The sequence below is a fragment of the Canis lupus genome, chromosome 1 (genome assembly GCF_011100685.1).
Source record: "Canis lupus familiaris isolate Mischka breed German Shepherd chromosome 1, alternate assembly UU_Cfam_GSD_1.0, whole genome shotgun sequence".
NCBI classification, from domain to species: Eukaryota; Metazoa; Chordata; class Mammalia; order Carnivora; family Canidae; genus Canis; species Canis lupus.
Genome location: NC_049222.1, coordinates 98,970,071 through 98,986,357, shown reverse-complemented (window position 1 = coordinate 98,986,357; position 16,287 = coordinate 98,970,071). Strand labels below are relative to the sequence as shown.

At 59.8% G+C, this 16,287-nt stretch overlaps 1 protein-coding gene and 1 non-coding gene across 7 annotated transcripts in view; one reads left to right on the top strand and one right to left on the bottom strand.

Annotated features, from left to right (window-relative positions):
• Nucleotides 1–231: 231 nt before the first annotated feature.
• LOC102153371 lies at nt 232–8,386 on the bottom strand. 5 transcript variants are annotated; one of them, XR_005354381.1, is made up of 7 exons: nt 6,885–8,027; nt 6,711–6,785; nt 6,300–6,372; nt 6,027–6,181; nt 2,426–2,559; nt 1,196–1,567; nt 232–888 (listed from the first exon to the last, which is right to left on the bottom strand). It is a non-coding gene; the product is annotated as an uncharacterized LOC102153371 (transcript). The 5 variants fall into 5 exon arrangements; XR_005354383.1 differs by having other exon boundaries at nt 233–888; nt 6,027–6,111; nt 6,885–8,026; XR_005354382.1 differs by lacking the exon at nt 6,300–6,372 and having other exon boundaries at nt 235–888; nt 6,885–8,025.
• A 212-nt stretch (nt 8,387–8,598) lies between these two features.
• The window catches only part of PHF2 (PHD finger protein 2), a 67,108-nt gene continuing 59,419 nt past the window's right edge, over nt 8,599–16,287 (top strand). The window contains exon 1 of one of the 2 annotated variants that reach the window (XM_038527369.1): nt 8,599–8,831. In XM_038527369.1, the coding sequence (XP_038383297.1) occupies nt 8,734–8,831 (98 nt within the window). In that variant the 5' untranslated portion in view covers nt 8,599–8,733. Of the gene's footprint in view, nt 8,832–10,151; nt 10,258–16,287 lie in introns of those variants that run through there. The other variant, XM_038527370.1, reaches the window with a different exon arrangement.

Genomic DNA, 16,287 nt, shown 5'->3' with positions numbered 1-16,287 from the left:
GGGCCCCGGGGGCAGGGGGAGCGCGGGAGGACGCCCTGGGCTCCGGGGGCAGGGGGAGCGCGGGAGGACGCCCGGGGCTCCGGGGGCAGGGGGAGCGCGGGAGGACGCCCGGGGCTCCGGGGGCAGGCGGTGCGCGGGAGGACGCCCGGGGCTCCGGGGGCAGGGGCTGCGGGGGCACCTAGAGCTCGGGAGTGGGGTGAGGGCGGGTGGGGAGAGCCCCGCTGACACACAGGAGACCCAGTAGAGCGCACCGAGTGCCGCGGTCGCCGCTGCCCACGTCAGCCCTCACCCGGGCTCCCTGCCGCCCCGCCCCGCCCCGCCGCCGCTCTGGCGTCTCCAAGGCCGCACAGCCCGCAGTTGCCGACAAACCCTGCGGGCGGCTCGGAGAACGCCGGCCACACCACCCCGACTTCGCGGTCGGAGTACTGGCCCGCTTCCGGCCCGTGCGCGAGGCGGGGCCTGCGCCGCTTCCGGCCTGTGTGCGGGGCGGGGCCTGCGCCGCTTCCGACCTGTGCTGGGGCCGGGCTGTGAGCACTTCCGGCCTGTGCTCTGGACCGCGCGAGGCCTTAAGCGCTTCCGGCCTTTGCGTCGGGCTGGGCGGGGCCGCGGGCGCTTTCGTCTTGCGCGCGGGGCGAGGTGCACTTCCGGCTTGTGCTCGGAGCAGGGCGGGATCGCGGGCGCTTCCGGCCTATGCGCGGGTCAGGGGGCGAGCACTTCCGGCCTGTGCGTGAGGCTGGGCCGCGAACACTTCCGGTCTGTGCGCGGGGCGGCCCCCTGCCGCCCGCGCGCGCGCCGTCCCCTCCCCTGCCGGCCGCTGCCCCCGAGCGGGTCGTACACCCCGTGGCCGCCGTTTCTCGTTTTCCTCCGTAGAAATGAGCCCTCGTAGATCTTGTTGCAAAAGTAACAGGTTTATTGCAGTAACTTCCCAGAGTGCGCTCAGACCGGGAGCGGTCCCTGGGGAGGCTGCCCACGGACGCCTGGGGACCTCGGCGGCGGACTGCGCCCGGCATCGCACCCGGCCTCGCACCCGGCAGCACCCTGGTGGCTCCCCACCACTCTGCACTCCGCTGTGACCCTAGCCCCTCCCTGTGGCCGTGCGCGTGCCTGCCCAGTGTGGCTGCACATGGCGGTGCCTGCCCGGCTCGAGGGCCCCAGACTCCGAGGGCGGCAGAGGCCGCACTTCCGTGGCACTTACCTTTCGGGGCGCAGTGCAGGTGTGTGTACATGAGGCTGTATCAGCTAAGGACACCAGAAACAACAGGCTGACGGGCTGCTGGGGTGGGGAGGACGGCGGTCTGCAGAGCCAGGTCGGGCTCAGGGCCAGGGCGGCCAGGAACTCATCCCACAGGTGAGGGGAGAAGCCGCTGCCCGGGGTTGTGGGGCGCCGTCTTGTCTCCTCACTGGAAGGCTGGCCGAGGGGCGGGAGGCGCAGGTTGGCCGGTGGGATGGCACAGCGGGCTTTGGGTTTCCCGGACCCGCTCCCACGACGATGTTTTCTCTTGTATCTTAACGTGCCCTCAGTTGGTCCGGGGGTCCAGTCAACAGATTAATATCCTGGATTTTTGACCTTCAAAACCCATGCAGGGGCAGACATTTAAGAACTAATTGACCGCTCCCACCCTCGCCTGTTAGCCCCTGCACGTGCAAGGGGAGCTGCAGACACGTCCTCGCCCTCTGTGCTCCTGGCTCCTGAGGAGGCCTCTCACCACCCTGCGTGGGCGGGCCCAGGACCCTGGCTCTCCTGATGCCTGCCCTCGGAGTGGCTCTCTCCCAGCCATCTTACTCTGCTGTGGATCCTTTGTGCAATACCTAATGTACGCCTTTCAGTCTTTGCTCCTTCCTCCCCACTTGGTGGAGCGAGCCTTGCAGAGGCTGCTCTGCTGTCACCACGAGGGCCCCTGGCTGCTGCCAACTAGGCCTCCGCCCTACCTCTCACCAGCATCTCACTCAGCCAGGACCTGAACACAAGGCAAAGCAGACTCTGCACCAGGCATGTCACCCTGTGCTGTGTACTGGACTGCGCAGTGACATCTTGGGAAGTCCACTGGGGGCTGGCTGGAAATTCCCCAGGCAGAGTGCTAGCTGCTTCAGGACACCGCCTGCGATGGCCCTGGCCCACTGTGCTAAGACCTGGTGGCACCACAGCAGACCTACCCAGGCTTTGTCACTCCAATTTACTCCTGGTGTTTGTAGAGACCCATCTCTCCACCCTGACTGACCCACGTGTGGGTTATGTGTCACCCTGGTGCCGGTTTTCCCAGAGTAACCGGTTTGCCCTGTTCTTTTGTTTTATTAACAGCACCATTTTGGATGGTAAATTACAGAGTCGCTGGGCTGAGGGGCTTTTGTCTACAAACTTCCTGATTCCAAACATCACAGGGCCATCCCAGAGATGGTCAACCAGAAGAGCATACTCATTACCTACCAGAAAAACCCACAAGGCTTCCAAAGTCCCCATGGGTCAATGTTCATTTCATTGGGTTCTGGACCAGATTGGCTTGGGCCACATCTCCCAAGGGCCTGCTCTGACAACTCTCCTGGCATTCACTGGGTGGCTTCCTGTGTTACAAAAGCACACATCCAACCCCAAACTAGTAGCTCCTTTCTGACATCTCCCACCCCCAAAGCATTACTGCCTGGCATCTGCTCTGGCACCTGAGCTTCTTGGAGGTGGGATGTGTCTGCCTGGGTCACCGCTATAAACCCTGCACCTGCTGTGTACTGATGTAGTAGACAACCTAGATGGATGGGCAAACCCCTCAACACGCACAACCTGCCCAAGCTGAATTGTGAAGAAATAGGACATCTCATAGTCCTGTAATTACTACAGAGACTGAATCAGTGATCAAAAGCCTCCCAGCATGGGGTAGCCTGGGTGGCTCAGAGGTTTAGCACGGCCTTCAGCCCAGAGCATGATCCTGGAGACCCAGGATCGAGTCTGTCAGGTTCCCTGCATGGAGCCTGCTTCTCCTTCTGCCTGTGTCTCTGCCTCTCTCTACCTCTCTGTGTGTGTATCTCATGAATAAATAAAATCTTAAAAAAAAAACCCCACAAAAACAAAAGCCTCCCAGCAAAAGCCCAGGACCACCTGGCTTCACTGGTGAACGCTGCCACGGATTTAATTTAGAAACCAGTGACTACCAATCCTTAAATTCTCCCCAAATGTTGAGGAGGGAACACTTCCCTAACACTTTCCCTGAAGCCAACATGGCCCTGATACCAAAGCCAAAGACTCTACAAGAAAAGAGAGCTATGAAAACAACCCTCATGAACCTTGAGGCAAAATTCTCAGCAAATACCAGGAAACTGCATGCACTCCTGAGTTAGAAAGATGGTACACCCCAGCCAAGTAGAAGTGGTTCCTGGAATGCAAGGATGGCTCAGTCTCCAGCTCACTCCCTGTGACACCACGCTAACGGAACAAAGGGGTAAAGCCCACAGGATTGGCTCAACCAACGCAGGAAAAGCACTTTTCAAAATTCAACACACTGTCATGATAAAAGTGCTCAACAAACAAGGAATACAAAGAAATTTTTTCAGCATAGTAAGGCCACATATAAAAAGCCCAAAGCAAACATCATACTCAATGGTGAAAAAGCTAAAAAAAAAAAAAAAAAAAAAAGGTAAAAAAAAAAAGTATTTCCCCTAAGATCAGAAATGAGAAAGAGGCCACTTTTACCACTTCGGTTCAACACAATATTGGAAGTTCTAGGCAGAGCAATTGTGTGTGCATAAAAAACAGCATCCAAATTAGACAAAAGAAGTAAAATTATCTTTGTCCACCAAGGACATGATTTTATGTAAAATCATCAAAACTTAGGAACTCAGAAGACTCCACAAAGTACTGTTAGAAGTAATAAATTCAGCAAAGTCACAGAAATTAAATCACATAAAAATCAGTTTTGTTTCCATACACTAAGAATAAACCAAGGCGCACAATCCCATTTATAAATCAACAATAACAAAGAACCCCCTCCCCTCCAGAAACAACCTAGAAATACACTTCAGCAAGGGGACAAAAGATTTGTGTGCTGAAAAGTATAAAACATCACGGAAAGCAGTAAGACACAAATAAACGGAAACACATCACACGTCCATGGATCAGAGTACTAACATTGTTAAGATGGCAATACTACTCAAAATGACCTGCCAATTCAATGCAGTCCCTGTCAAAATTTTAATAGCCCTTTTTTCCAGAAATGGAGAATTCAATCATCAAATTCAGAGGAAGATGTAAGGACCCTAGAAGATGTGAAATGAAAAAGAGCAAAGTTGGAGGTTCATGCTTCCTGATTCTAAACATTTTTTTTTAAGATTTTATTTATTTGGGGATCCCTGGGTGGCTCAGCGGTTTCGCGCCGGCCTTTGGCCCAGGGCGCGATCCTGGAGTCCCAGGATCGAGTCCCGTGTCAGGGTCCTGGCATGGAGCCTGCTTCTCCCTCTGCCTGTGTCTCTGCCTCTCTCTCTCTCTCTATGTCTATCATAAATAAATAAAAATAAAAATCTTAAAAAAAAAGAAAAAAAAGATTTTACTTATTTATTCATAGAGACACACACACAGAGAGGCAGAGACACAGGCAGAGGGAGAAACAGGCTCCTTGCAGGGAACCCGACATGGGACTCGATCCAGGGTCTCCAGGATCACACCTTGGGCGGAAGGCAGCACTAAACCGCTGCACCACCAGGGCTGCCCATGCTTCCTGATTCTAAAACTTACTACAAAGCTACAGAAATCAACACAGTGTGGCCTAAGTCTGGACATACAGACCAATGAATGACAACAAAAAGCCTGGAAATAAATGGTCAATGGATTTTGACAAGGGTGCCATGATCGTTTAATGGGAAAAGAAGAGCGCTTTCAACACATGGTGCTGTGAAAACTGTGTCTCTGCAAGTGAAAGCAGGATGTTGACTCTTACTAATACCAATACAAAAATTAACGAAGAATGCATCAAAAGCCTAAACCTAAAACACAGGATCGATCTTCAGGACACTGGATTTGGTGATGATTTCTTGGATGTGTAGTCAAAACGTGCAGGCAACAAAGAAGAAAAAATAGTTGAACTGGATTTCCTCAAAATTAAAAAGTTCATGCATCAAAGGATATGATATATCAACAATGTGCAAAGATGACTGACTGAGAAAACATCTATCTGGTAAGAGATTAATATCCAGAATATATAAAGAACACCTACAACTAAACCAAAAAACACAGCCCAAATCAAAAATGAGTAAAGGACTCAAGTGGACATTTCCCCAAAGAAAATATAGAGATGGCTAATAAGCCTACGAGAAGATGCCCAACATCATTACTCATTAGGGAAATGCACATCGAAACCACAAGGATTCAAATTTTTGCCACCCAAAACAAGCATTACATTGAACTGCACATTGAAAAATCAAAATAAAAATTTTTACTTCAAAAAAAAAAAAAAAAAACCCAACCCCACAGATAGCACTGCAGCCACATTAGGACAGCAGTAGTGAGCACACCACACACACACACAACCAGACAACAGGTGTTGGCAAGGATGCAGAGAAAGGGGAGCCCTCGTGCCATTGGTGGACACACAAACCGGTGCAGCCGTTCTGGAGAACCGTGCAGAGGCCCCTCAAAGGGTGTGAGAGAGACACACTGTATGATTGACCAAGCCCACTGCCAGATACACACACGTAAAAGCAGGAACACAAACAGGTATTTGCATGCCCACGTTCACAGCAGCATCATTCCCGACAGCCAAACAGTGGGAACAAGCCGGGAGTCCTTGAACAGTGCTGCACATGTGAGGCATGGGTTGGATACAGGAGGGACCAGCACCCTGTCTTACGAAGGAAGGGAGTCCTGATAGTTGCTGTGGCTTGGGTGAGCCCGGAGGGCTTGGAGCCCGTGGAGTGAGCCCGTCACAGGGCCTGTCTGCACAGGCCCCACCGCCACCAGCCCCCAGAGCAGTCAAGTGCTCGGACACAGGGAGCAGGGTGGTGGGCAGTGGGGCGGGATGGGGGTGGGGTGGGTGGGCAGTGTTTACCTGGACCGGGATTTCGGTGGGAAGACAGAAGTTGCAGGGGTGATGGCTGCATGACAGGGCGCGTTTCCTGCCACAGGGCTATGCCCTGGAGAGGGCCAGCTGGTGAGCCGCAGCCTGTGTCACTGTGCTGAGCGGCCAGCCCACCTTTGCTTACCCTGTGGACAGGGAGGGATCCCCTGGGCCAGGAGGTGACAGCAGGGCCTGCCCTCGAGGCTGGCTGCAGGTGCCCACCCTCCTGGGGCCCCTCGGGGGTGCTGAGGTCTTGATGCTTACACAGATGCATCCCCCGTGTGCCGGGCGTGGAGGGAAGTGGACTGTGCCCCCAGGAACGTGGTGGCTGTGGTGGCTGCGGAGGCCAAGAGCCGACCATGTGGAAAAGCCGCAGTGGGAGGGGACATCTGCCTCCCTAGGCCACCGCCCCCTGCTTCCTGGGTCCCCCCTCTGTGTGGCCTGTGAGCTTGGGTCAATACAGGCCCTCCCCTCTGTGCTGGTCCCCCCAGGGCAGTGGGACACGTGTCACCATGCCCTTTACAGCAGGAATGTGGGCGCTGCAACATGGCAGGGCATACAGCAGGTGCTCAACGCGCAGCTGAGGAAATGAGGGAGAGACAGGAGAATGGGGAGGGGAGGCGGGCTTTCTGGAGGGTGAGCACGCAGAGCCTTTGGGGCCCCTGTGGTGCTTACTTTATGTGCAGTCAGCTCGCAGCCTCCGAAGACCTTCGAGGAGCAGAAGAGCACGTGTGCAGAGCCTTCCAGACGCTGCGACGTGAGCGGATGGGCAGGGGTGGGTGACGGGAATGGTCCCTCCCCTCCGGGGGGCTTTCCTGCTCCCAGCCTCAGTGGCCCTGTGACACCCACCTGTGTGCCTGCTCCCGTGCTTCCCTGGCTGCCGGGTGCTACAAACGACGAAGCACAGCACCCGGAAAGCCTCTGACCAGCGCTGGTGACATTGTCATTTGTAATCGGGCAGGGCTGCCCAGTGGGGGTGGCCTCCCTGGCCCCAAGGGGCCTCCAGGAGTCTCTGGCCTTGCTGGACGGCAGGGGTGGAGGTGGACAGTGCTGCTGTGAGCGAGTCAGCACCATGGGGGGGGACCGTCACCCAGCCGCGCCCAGGCCACCGCGCCCAGGCCCTCGAGCCTCCTTGCACATGCAGCTCCCCCACCTGCACTACTTCACCCAGGGCAACGGCAGGTGCTTCCTGGGGCCCTGTGTGCCTGGCCCAGGAGGGATGGAGAGGGCCGAGTGGCCATGGTGGCTCAGGTGGGGGATATGGGTGCTCAGTCCCCAGTGTCTTCTCCACTCTCCCCCCCACCCACCGCCCCAGCCGGGGCACTGCCAGGCTGCAGCCAGGCCCCCCTCACTGGGGATGGTGGGTGACCATGTCAGGCGCGCTAGCCCCAGAGGAGGGAGGGCTTCGCTGAGTCGCCACAGGTGGGGCAGAAGGCCCTGGGTGGGGAGTTGGCACCCTCAGGAGGAGGGCACAGGGCATAGGCAGGCTCCCTAGTGCACCCCCAGAGGGGCACGGGGCACCCTCACAGGAGCCTGACCACCCAGGAGGCCACAGGGCCCGGAGCCAGGCAGCAGCATCTTGGGGGCCTGTAGCACGATCCTGGGTGTCGTGGGGGGGGGGGGGCCCACATGGATGGGTGGCCGGGCTCCAGGGCAGGGAGCCTATGTCAGCCGTTCTGCAGGGACTGAGCACTCCTACAGGGGTCCTGTGTGGGCAGCTGAACCCTGGGTCAGGGAACAGGGATGGGGGGGACATGCGGGAGACACCAATGGGCATGTCCCTCTGCTCGAAGGTCGCGGCCACATTATTCCTTGGCCGCCTGTCGGGAAGGACATGGTGCAAGGGCTCTCCCCACACCAGGGGCTCCCCCCTGTGCCCTGCTTCCCCCTCCCAGGCCGGTCCTGGTTCCTTCATCCCTCCTCCCCCACCGGGTCCCCCATGGGCTCCCCCACCCCACCTCTCTCCCAGGGTCCCCCCTTCCTCTCTCCCCCCACAAACTCCCCCCATTCCTACCTCTCTCCCATGGGGTCTCCCATGGGTTCCCCCTCCGCACCTCTCCCCCACCGGGTCCCCTCACCCCTCCCTCTCCCCCCCACCCTTCCCTCTCCCCCACGGCCCCCCCGCCCCTCCCTCTCCCCCACAGCCCCCCACTCCACCTCTCCCCCCCGGCTCCCCTCACCCCTCCCTCTCCCCCCCGCCCCCCCCCGCCCGGCTCCCCCGGCCCACCTTCACCCGGCAGGTCCCCGGCCCGCCTTCTCCCCCGGTCCGCGGCCCGCCTTCCTCGGCAGGAGCGGCGGCCCAGGCCGGCGGGCGGAGGCGGCGCCACCCGGGGCGCTGACGTAGAGGCCGCTCGGCGGCCGGGGGTCCCTTCGGTGGGGCCGCGGCTCCCCGCCCGCCGCCCCCGCGCGTCCATTCCCTTTTGTGTCCCGCGCGCGGCCCGGCCCCGCGCACACTCGCGCCCTGCGCCCCGGGGCCGGCGGGCGGCTCCCGGCGCGGCCCTGCTCCGCGCGCCCCGCTTTGTGTGGACGCGCCGGCCGGGTGCGCGCGGGCTGTCGTGCGCCCCCGGCCCCGTCCCGGCCCCGGCCCCGGCCCCGGCCCCGGCCCCGGCCCGGCCGCCGGCCCCCCGCCCGGCCCGCCCGGCCCGCCCGGCCCGACCCGGAGCGCAGCGCGGGCCGAGGGCGGGCGGGCGGCGCGAACATGGCGACGGTGCCCGTGTACTGCGTGTGCCGGCTGCCCTACGACGTTACCCGCTTCATGATCGAGTGCGACGCCTGCAAAGACTGGTTCCACGGCAGGTGAGCGCGCGGCCCGCCGCCGCCCCGGCCCCGCCGCCCCGGCCCCGCCGCCCCCTCCCCGCCGCCCCGGCCCCGGCCCCGGCCCCGGCCCCGGCCCCGGTGCGCGCCCGCTCGCCCGCCCGCCGCTGCCCGCCCGCCGCTGCCCGCCGCTGCCCGCCCCTGCCCGCCGGCCGCAGGCCCCCGCCGCCCGCCGGCCGCGCGCCCTTTTGTGCCCGGGGCGGGGGCCGGGGCCGGGGCCGGGGCCGGGGCCGGGGCGGGGGCCGGGGCCGGGCGGGCGGGCGCCCCTCGCGCGGCGCACAAAGCGGGCCGGGGGCCGCGCCGGGAAGTTGGGGCGCCGCGGGCGGCGGTGACAGCGGGGCCGCGGGGAGGCCGGCTCCAGGCCCAGGCCCGGCCCGCCGCCTCCCCCGCGAAGTTGCAGGAACTTTCCCGGCGCGGGCGCGGGCCCCGGAGAGGCGCGAGCGGCGGCCGGGCCGGGGGGAGGGTGGGGGGCGGCCGCGGCGGGAGGGCGGCCCGGGGGGGGGGGGGGTCCGGCGCGCCCACCCCCGCCGCGGAGCCGGAGCCCGGGACGCGGGCCGGTGTGTGTGTGTGTGTGTGTGCGCGCGCGCGTGTGTGTGCGTGTGCACGCGGGGGGGCGGCGGGTTCCCCCCGCACCCCACTTCCTTGGCCCGCGGGGTGGGTGACCCCACGGCTCCGTGGGGGGTGCCGGGCTGGGCCCCCCTTCTCCTGCTCCCCCCTCTGCTGGGGGGCGCCCGGTTCGACTTGACCTGTGCTCTCGGGGCCGGGTGGGTGCCGCAGGCCGGCCTGGGCCCCTGGCTGTGACCTGGCCCCGGGCCTAGTTTTCAGAGCGAGGCCCCTTCCCACCCAGAAGTAAGTGGGGAGGAGGAAGAAGAGATGCTCACGGTGCCCAAACTGCTCCAACAGGTTCTCACGTGTTTGGGCCTGGACAGGACAGGGGCCAGGGCCGGCCAGGGGTGGCCAGGGATGGCCAGGGCCCGTGCCCTCCGGGGCTCCACCAGCCGGGCTGGGGCGACCAGGAGTGTGTGCTGGTGGGTGGTCCGCAAGTCCCTGGCTCTCCCGCTCCCCTGAAGGGTGGATGGGCCGGTAGCTCCGCTGGTTCCCAGGTTGGGGAGCCAGGCAGCCAGATGTGACAGGACCACATCTGGTTGGTCAGTACCAGGCGGTGGAGAGGGGCAGCGCAATGCCTGTGGCAGGGACCCCGGGACGAGGGGGGGGCACTGGTGTGGGCAGGGACACCTCCTGAATTCCCAGGGGGCCTCGGGGGCTGCCTTTCTGCCTGTGGATTCCCAGGGCTGCAGAGACCCGGGGCAGACAGAGGTGTGTGGGGGCTGCCTCTGGACTCTCCAGGACGGTCCTGCATGCACACCCACCAGCTGGCATCCCTTCCAAGTTCATGGCCGGACCAAGGGTGAGAGCTGCCACCTGATCCTTCAGGGCTACTCAGTTCCAGAGATGCTGAGAAGCTGACCCTGAGCTGCCAGCCTATGGGGGCCCTCCCCTCCTCCCCCTCCTGCACCTTCTCCCCCTCCTTCTTTCCTCCCCCTCCTCCCCCTCCTCTCCCAGGGCCTACTGAGCTGCCTGGGTGCCCAGGCCCCATGGAAGGCCTGGAAAGACCTTGTGCTGCGAGGAGCCCTCTCTGCCAGGTTGGGAAGGCAGGCCAGGTCTGAACTAGACTTTGAGATGGGGGTGTGGGGTTGGGGGGGAACCCAGCAGTGGGGGGGGGGCAGACCGGGCAGAGGGGCTGAGAGCTGGTGGATCTGCTGGACTGGCCAGGGTACGTTTAGCCTTATCTCCTTACTCCTCATTTCTCAGGGGAGGGCTTTGATTTGATCCAGTGTAGGCACAGGTTAGTTCATCAGCCTGGAGTCACTGCTCCGCACATGGGGTGGCCCTGGTGTCTACGGGGCCGTGCTCCTCTCCTGCCCTGGGCACATTGTCAAGGGCCTTTCAGAAATGAGTCATGACATAGCTTTCCCTGGGGACTTGGGGCAGGTGCCGAGATGGGGCTCACAGGATCCAGGGGTGGGTCTGGGCACCCTTCCTCCTTGCCCCTGCACAGACCCCCTCTTCTGTGATGAGAGGGTGCCATATGCTGCTTGTGCTGCCCCAGACTCTCCAGATCCATGTCTCCCCATCCTCTTGTTTACTTGGGGTTCGACAGCTCGCCTCATTTTATTTTCTTTTTCTTTTTTTTTTTTTTTTTTTTTTAGAGAGGAGAGGGTGCAGGGATACCTAAACTAAGCAGGCTCCATAGTGAGTGCGGAGCCCGACTCAGGGCTTAAACTCACGACCTGAGCCCAAATCCAGAGTTGGACGCTTTCCTGACTGAGCCATCCAGGCGTGCCTCAACTCATTTTTGAAAACTTTATAACTTTTTATTTTTGAGAATTTTGGACTTAAAAGAGTTACCAAAGTGGTTCCGTGTCCATAGACCCGTCAACCTGCTTCCTCTGAAGGTAGCATCATGGCAGACTATGCAACAAGCACAGAAACTGAGGCAGAAGCATGGGGCAGGCCCCAGCGGGCTGTTAGCCAGGTTTGACTTTCCCTGACTGCTCCTGCTCTGTTCCAGGACCAAGGGTGCATTTCAGTCTCCTGAATATTTCTTTTAGAAGGAAATTTTGTATCATTCCCTGAAATAGCACATTAGTGTAACTTGCAGGAGAGGTACTGTAAAAATAAACATAACCGTTAAACGGCGGCGGCTCCAACTTGTCCCACCTGTGATCTGTCACGTCCCTCCAGGGCACCGTGTTTGGGGAAGGCTGGGAAGGGTCTCTGTGGTCACCCACACTCACAGGGGCCCAGGCTTTGCCGGGAGGGCCCCAGTGGTGTCACCAGGCAGGGACGTTGTTGGGGCAGCTCGGTCCTCACAGTGCCGCCTGTTCCCAGGGCACGTTGGCCTCTGCAGGAAGCCTGTCTGCTGGGCTGGGCTGGAAGGGAGGAGCGGGTGGCACCCCATCTCCTGGGTCCGGGGCACCCTGCCGTCCTGCCGGCCTACCCCCGCACCGCCTGCACGGCCCGCACCGTGGCTCAGGACGCTGTCCTCGACCTGGGGCAGGGAATTGTGGCCAGCTGCCTCCCGAACTGTCGTGTGTGTCTGGCAGGAAGTGTGGTGCCCTGTGGGCTCGGGGACTTGCCTCCCAGGTTTGGGACTGCGGAGCCCCCTGGGGCCTGTGTCCCCACCGCTGCTGCAGCCGCAGCCGCATCGAGGCTGCTGCAGGGAGTGACCAGCATCTTGCCTTGTCACCACCCTGGTGGAAAACGGGAATGAATGTGTTAGAGTGCCACACATCCCGAGGCTTCCCGGTCCCTGTCAGCCGTCAGTTCCAGGGGCTCTGGAGGCATCAGCAGTAAAATTGATTTTAAGGAGCTCAGAAGCCAGAGGTGTGGTGCATGCCCTTGGGCGACAAGTTTCCTTTTCGTCTCTCGGTAGATGTTTTTGGGCACGTGTTGTGCATGGGTTGAGGTGCTGGCTGCAGAGGTTTCCAGGGTCACAAGGCACATCCGTCACCTCTTGTGGGGTTTCTTCGACCCGAGACAGACTTGGATATGAGGAGCTTGGTGCCAGCCTGGGAGAGCCCTGTGGGGCATGGAAGCCGCATGGGACCAGGGCTGGGAGCCCCATGGGGCCCCTGACCCAGGAGTGGAGGGGCGACCTGATAGGGTTCCTCTGGCCGTCGTGGAGATGTGGGGGGACACGGGTGCGCCCAGCAGCCAGGCCAGGTGAGAGGTGTGGGCAGGCCGGGTGTGATCTGCGTGCAACTCTGATTTCCACTTGTCCATGTGTGCAGCTGGGCTCCTCCCCACGAGGGGCCCCTGCTCTGGGCTCACCATCCCAGGACTGGTGGGCTTTAGGGGTACTTCCACGTCCTTATCCCACCCACCCATCCCTCTTGGGGTGGAGCCCTGTTGGGAGTCCTCGGCCCCCACTGGCTGGCCCTGTTCACCCCAAGAAGCGAGAAACATGTGCACGGGAGGGAAAGGGCCCACCAGGGTCAAGCTTCCGCACCGGAGGTGGCAGTTACGTCCTCGAGCTGGGGCTTCCTGGGTGTTGGGAGGCCATGCAGTCCAGGTGAGTGTGACGGGTTAGTTGGGGAGACAGTCATCTTGGGACCAGGAGTGCTCAGTGTGTGAGTCAAAGCGGCTCTGAGGAGATGGGGGCAGTGTCCTGCCTGCACCTCGAGGGCACAGTGGAGGCCCCGTTCCTCCGTCCTTGGAGTCAGGCTCGCTGTCATCACCACGGTATTGCTTTTATTGGAAGTAGTGGGCTGCAGGCATGTGTGATATGGCCTCCGTCCTGCAGCTCGGGTTTGTCGGGGTCGCTCAGGCTCAGGCCTAGCCTGCAGTTAGGCAAGGCCCCCTGCCCGGGCACCCTCTCCGGTGGGCCATGCCCCCCCCCCACCTCTGTGCTCAGAGCACCTGGCCACATGGTAGGACTTTCTCCCAAGAGAATGAGGAGATTGAGGGTAAGTGTCGGCCAGGAAGTGGGATGTACCGGGAGAACCCTGCACTGAGGTCCTGGGGGGGAAGCAGAGCCCCTGGCGGGCTGCTGACTGGCCAATGTGGCTGCAGCCCTTTGGAGGGGCTCTGGCATCACGCTTAGTCCTGTTTGTCGGGTCCCACAGTGGCCTGCCAGTCGGCTACCTCGTCCCCTCACGCCACAGTGAGAGTCCTCACGCCTGGCAGGCGCAAGCACCCAGCTTACGTTAGTCTGGCTTGAGGCTGAGCAAATGGTAGGCACTGACCACCGCAGCCGTGTCCGTGGTTTCCCAGACCTGCTCGGAAGGAAGCACCTTTGCGGTGGGGAGTCCCTGGGGGTGCCCCTGCGACCCCACTGTGCCCAGCGCCCTGCGCATGCCTGCTCAGGGCTGTGCCTTGGGCCCTGCTCCTCCTCCTCCGACTTGGTCCTCAGCCCTGTGGCTGGGTGCTGCTGAATGAGCCCAATCTGGGGCGAGGGCCCACCACCCTGTGAGCGCTGTCTCCTGCGAGGAAACCTGGGATTGTAGCAGAGGCTGGCTGTGCCCCCACATGTGTGGCCTGTGTGCAGAAACCAAACTTTTGTCTTGGTTGCTGCTTATTTTTAATTGGGAGTGAGATGTACACGTGGTGCTGAGTGTTTGAAAGTGCGGGGTTTACTGCATCTTGTGCGCTGGGAATTTTGCATTGCCACCTCTGTCTGGTTTCCAAATGCTTTCGTCACCTTAGAAGAAAACTGAACCCTTTAAACAGCTCCCCCATCCCTGGACAGCTGTCCTTGAGTTTCCCATGACTCGGGGGATTTCGGTGTTCTGGATGTTTCCTACGAAGGGAATCCTACCACGTGGAACCTGTGTGTGGCTCTTCCCCCCAGCATGGCTGTCAGTCCATCAGGGTGGCTCCTGTCCACGCTTCTCTGGCGTCGTGCAGTGGGCAGACCAGGGTGGTTTACCCACTCCATGGACATTGGGTCTTCCCACCAAAGCCGTCGTCAATAGAGCCGTCATGAACACTCGTGTGCAAATATTTGTTGGAAGACCTCCCTTCATTCCTTTGGGACATTGCTGTGTCCTGCGGTTATTCTGTGTTTACCTGTCGAGGCGGCCACAGCTCTTGTCCATGAGGCTGCGCCATTCTGGGTTCCCACCACCCGCGTGGGAGCCATTGGATTCCTCTGCGTCTTTGCTGACACCTGGCATTTCCCACTTTATACATCCCAGGCCTCCACGTGGGTATGGAGTAGACTCTCTATCGTGTCGATAGACATTGTCCTCATGGCTGATGATGGTGAGCGTGGCTTCATGTGCTTGTCGTCCCTTTGTTTGCCTCCTTGGGAAAAATGTCTGTTGAAATCCTTCGCCCATATTGAAATTGAATTATTTGATTTTTTATTGTTGAATTGCTTGAGTGTTTTATATGTTCTGGGCACTTAAAAGATACACGATTTTCCCTTTCCAGGAACTGTCTTCTCACGTATGGGGCAACGTCCATAGATGCACAAAAGTTTTAAACTAGGCGATATTTGGTTTATCTTTTTCCTTCTGTTGTCTCTGCTTTTGGTGTCGTATCTAAGAATCAATGTCTAATCCAAGGTGACAGATATTTGCCCTTTTAATTTCCACTAAGAATTTTAGAATTTTAACTCTTACATTTGGTTTTTGATGTAGTTATTTTTATATGATTTGGGGTAGAGATCACCTACATTTACTTGCAGGTGGACATCCAGTCATCCCAGGACCTGTTGTTCACAAGGCTGTTCCTTTGCTGTTGAAAGTCTTGAGAGCCTCGTTGGAAACCATTTGGCCTCGTACACAAGTCCTTGTGTCTGGGCCCCATTCCATTCGCTGGTCTGGAGCAGTCACACTGCTGCTGACTGTAGCTCCAGCAGGCTTGAACAGGAGGTGTGAGACCTCCGGCTTCGTTCTTTATGAATACCGCTTCAGCTGTTCGGAACTTCCAATTCCATGGGACTTTAGGATTGGCCTCTGTTTCTTCAGAAAGGGCCGATGGGATCTGACGGGGGAGACGCTGCGCCTGTAGATGGCTCACCATGGGGCATTCTGACCTCTGAACCGGGTTTGTGTTCTGATCCTAGAGCTCGGGGTGTCTTTCCATTTATTCAGATTTAGGTCTTTGGTTTCCTTCACGGTGTTCTCGAATCCACCATGCCTCCATGAAGCAGACCGCCGCATGGTTTACTCCTTTGGCTGCAGTTGTAAGTGGGATCGTTTCTAGAACTTCCTTTTCGGGTCATTCATTGCTGGTACTTTTTTTTATCCCTGTTTAAAGAAACCACCTTTTAGTGATTGAATGTCCAGCATGAGGCGTGTGCATGATGCAGGGGTTCAGGCGTGTGCGGGGGTGTGTACACGTTTGGTGGCACTTGTGTCCACACGCTTGGGGGGGGAGGGGTGCCCGTGTCGGCTGGGCTTTGCCTCTGTCACATTCTGGTGTCTTCCAGACACTTGTGTATGGGGTGTTGGGGCACACGGGTCTCTATGTCCTTCAGCCTCCTCCCTTCCAAGGAAGCTATGGTGTGGGGGGTCAGGCCCGCTGCTGGGTCCATGCTGCCCAATGCCTTGCTGACATTCTTGGGGTTCCCACAGTACTGGTGGGCAGGACAGCAAAGGTGGGGGTGCAGCCCAGGACCCCAGAAGGCAGGCTGACCCCTGAACCTGCAGCTTGGGTCAGCTCTGCCCCCTGGGCTGAGTGGGTCATGAGGACAGAGAACCTGCCCCAGGGATGGTAGCCTGGGCTGTTGACTGAACCATGAGTTCCTGCCAGGCGGTCCAGTGTCCCCAGGAAGTTTGGCCTTGTCTCTGGCCGTGTGCACGGGGAGTGGGTCCCGTTTTTTGCCTCACACAGAGATACAGGTGGCTCTCCTTCCTCCCGTGGCTGCCAGAGTATGGACACTGAGCATGGATGGTGCCCTGGGAGGGCCCTGGGGTCGGGTATGTGG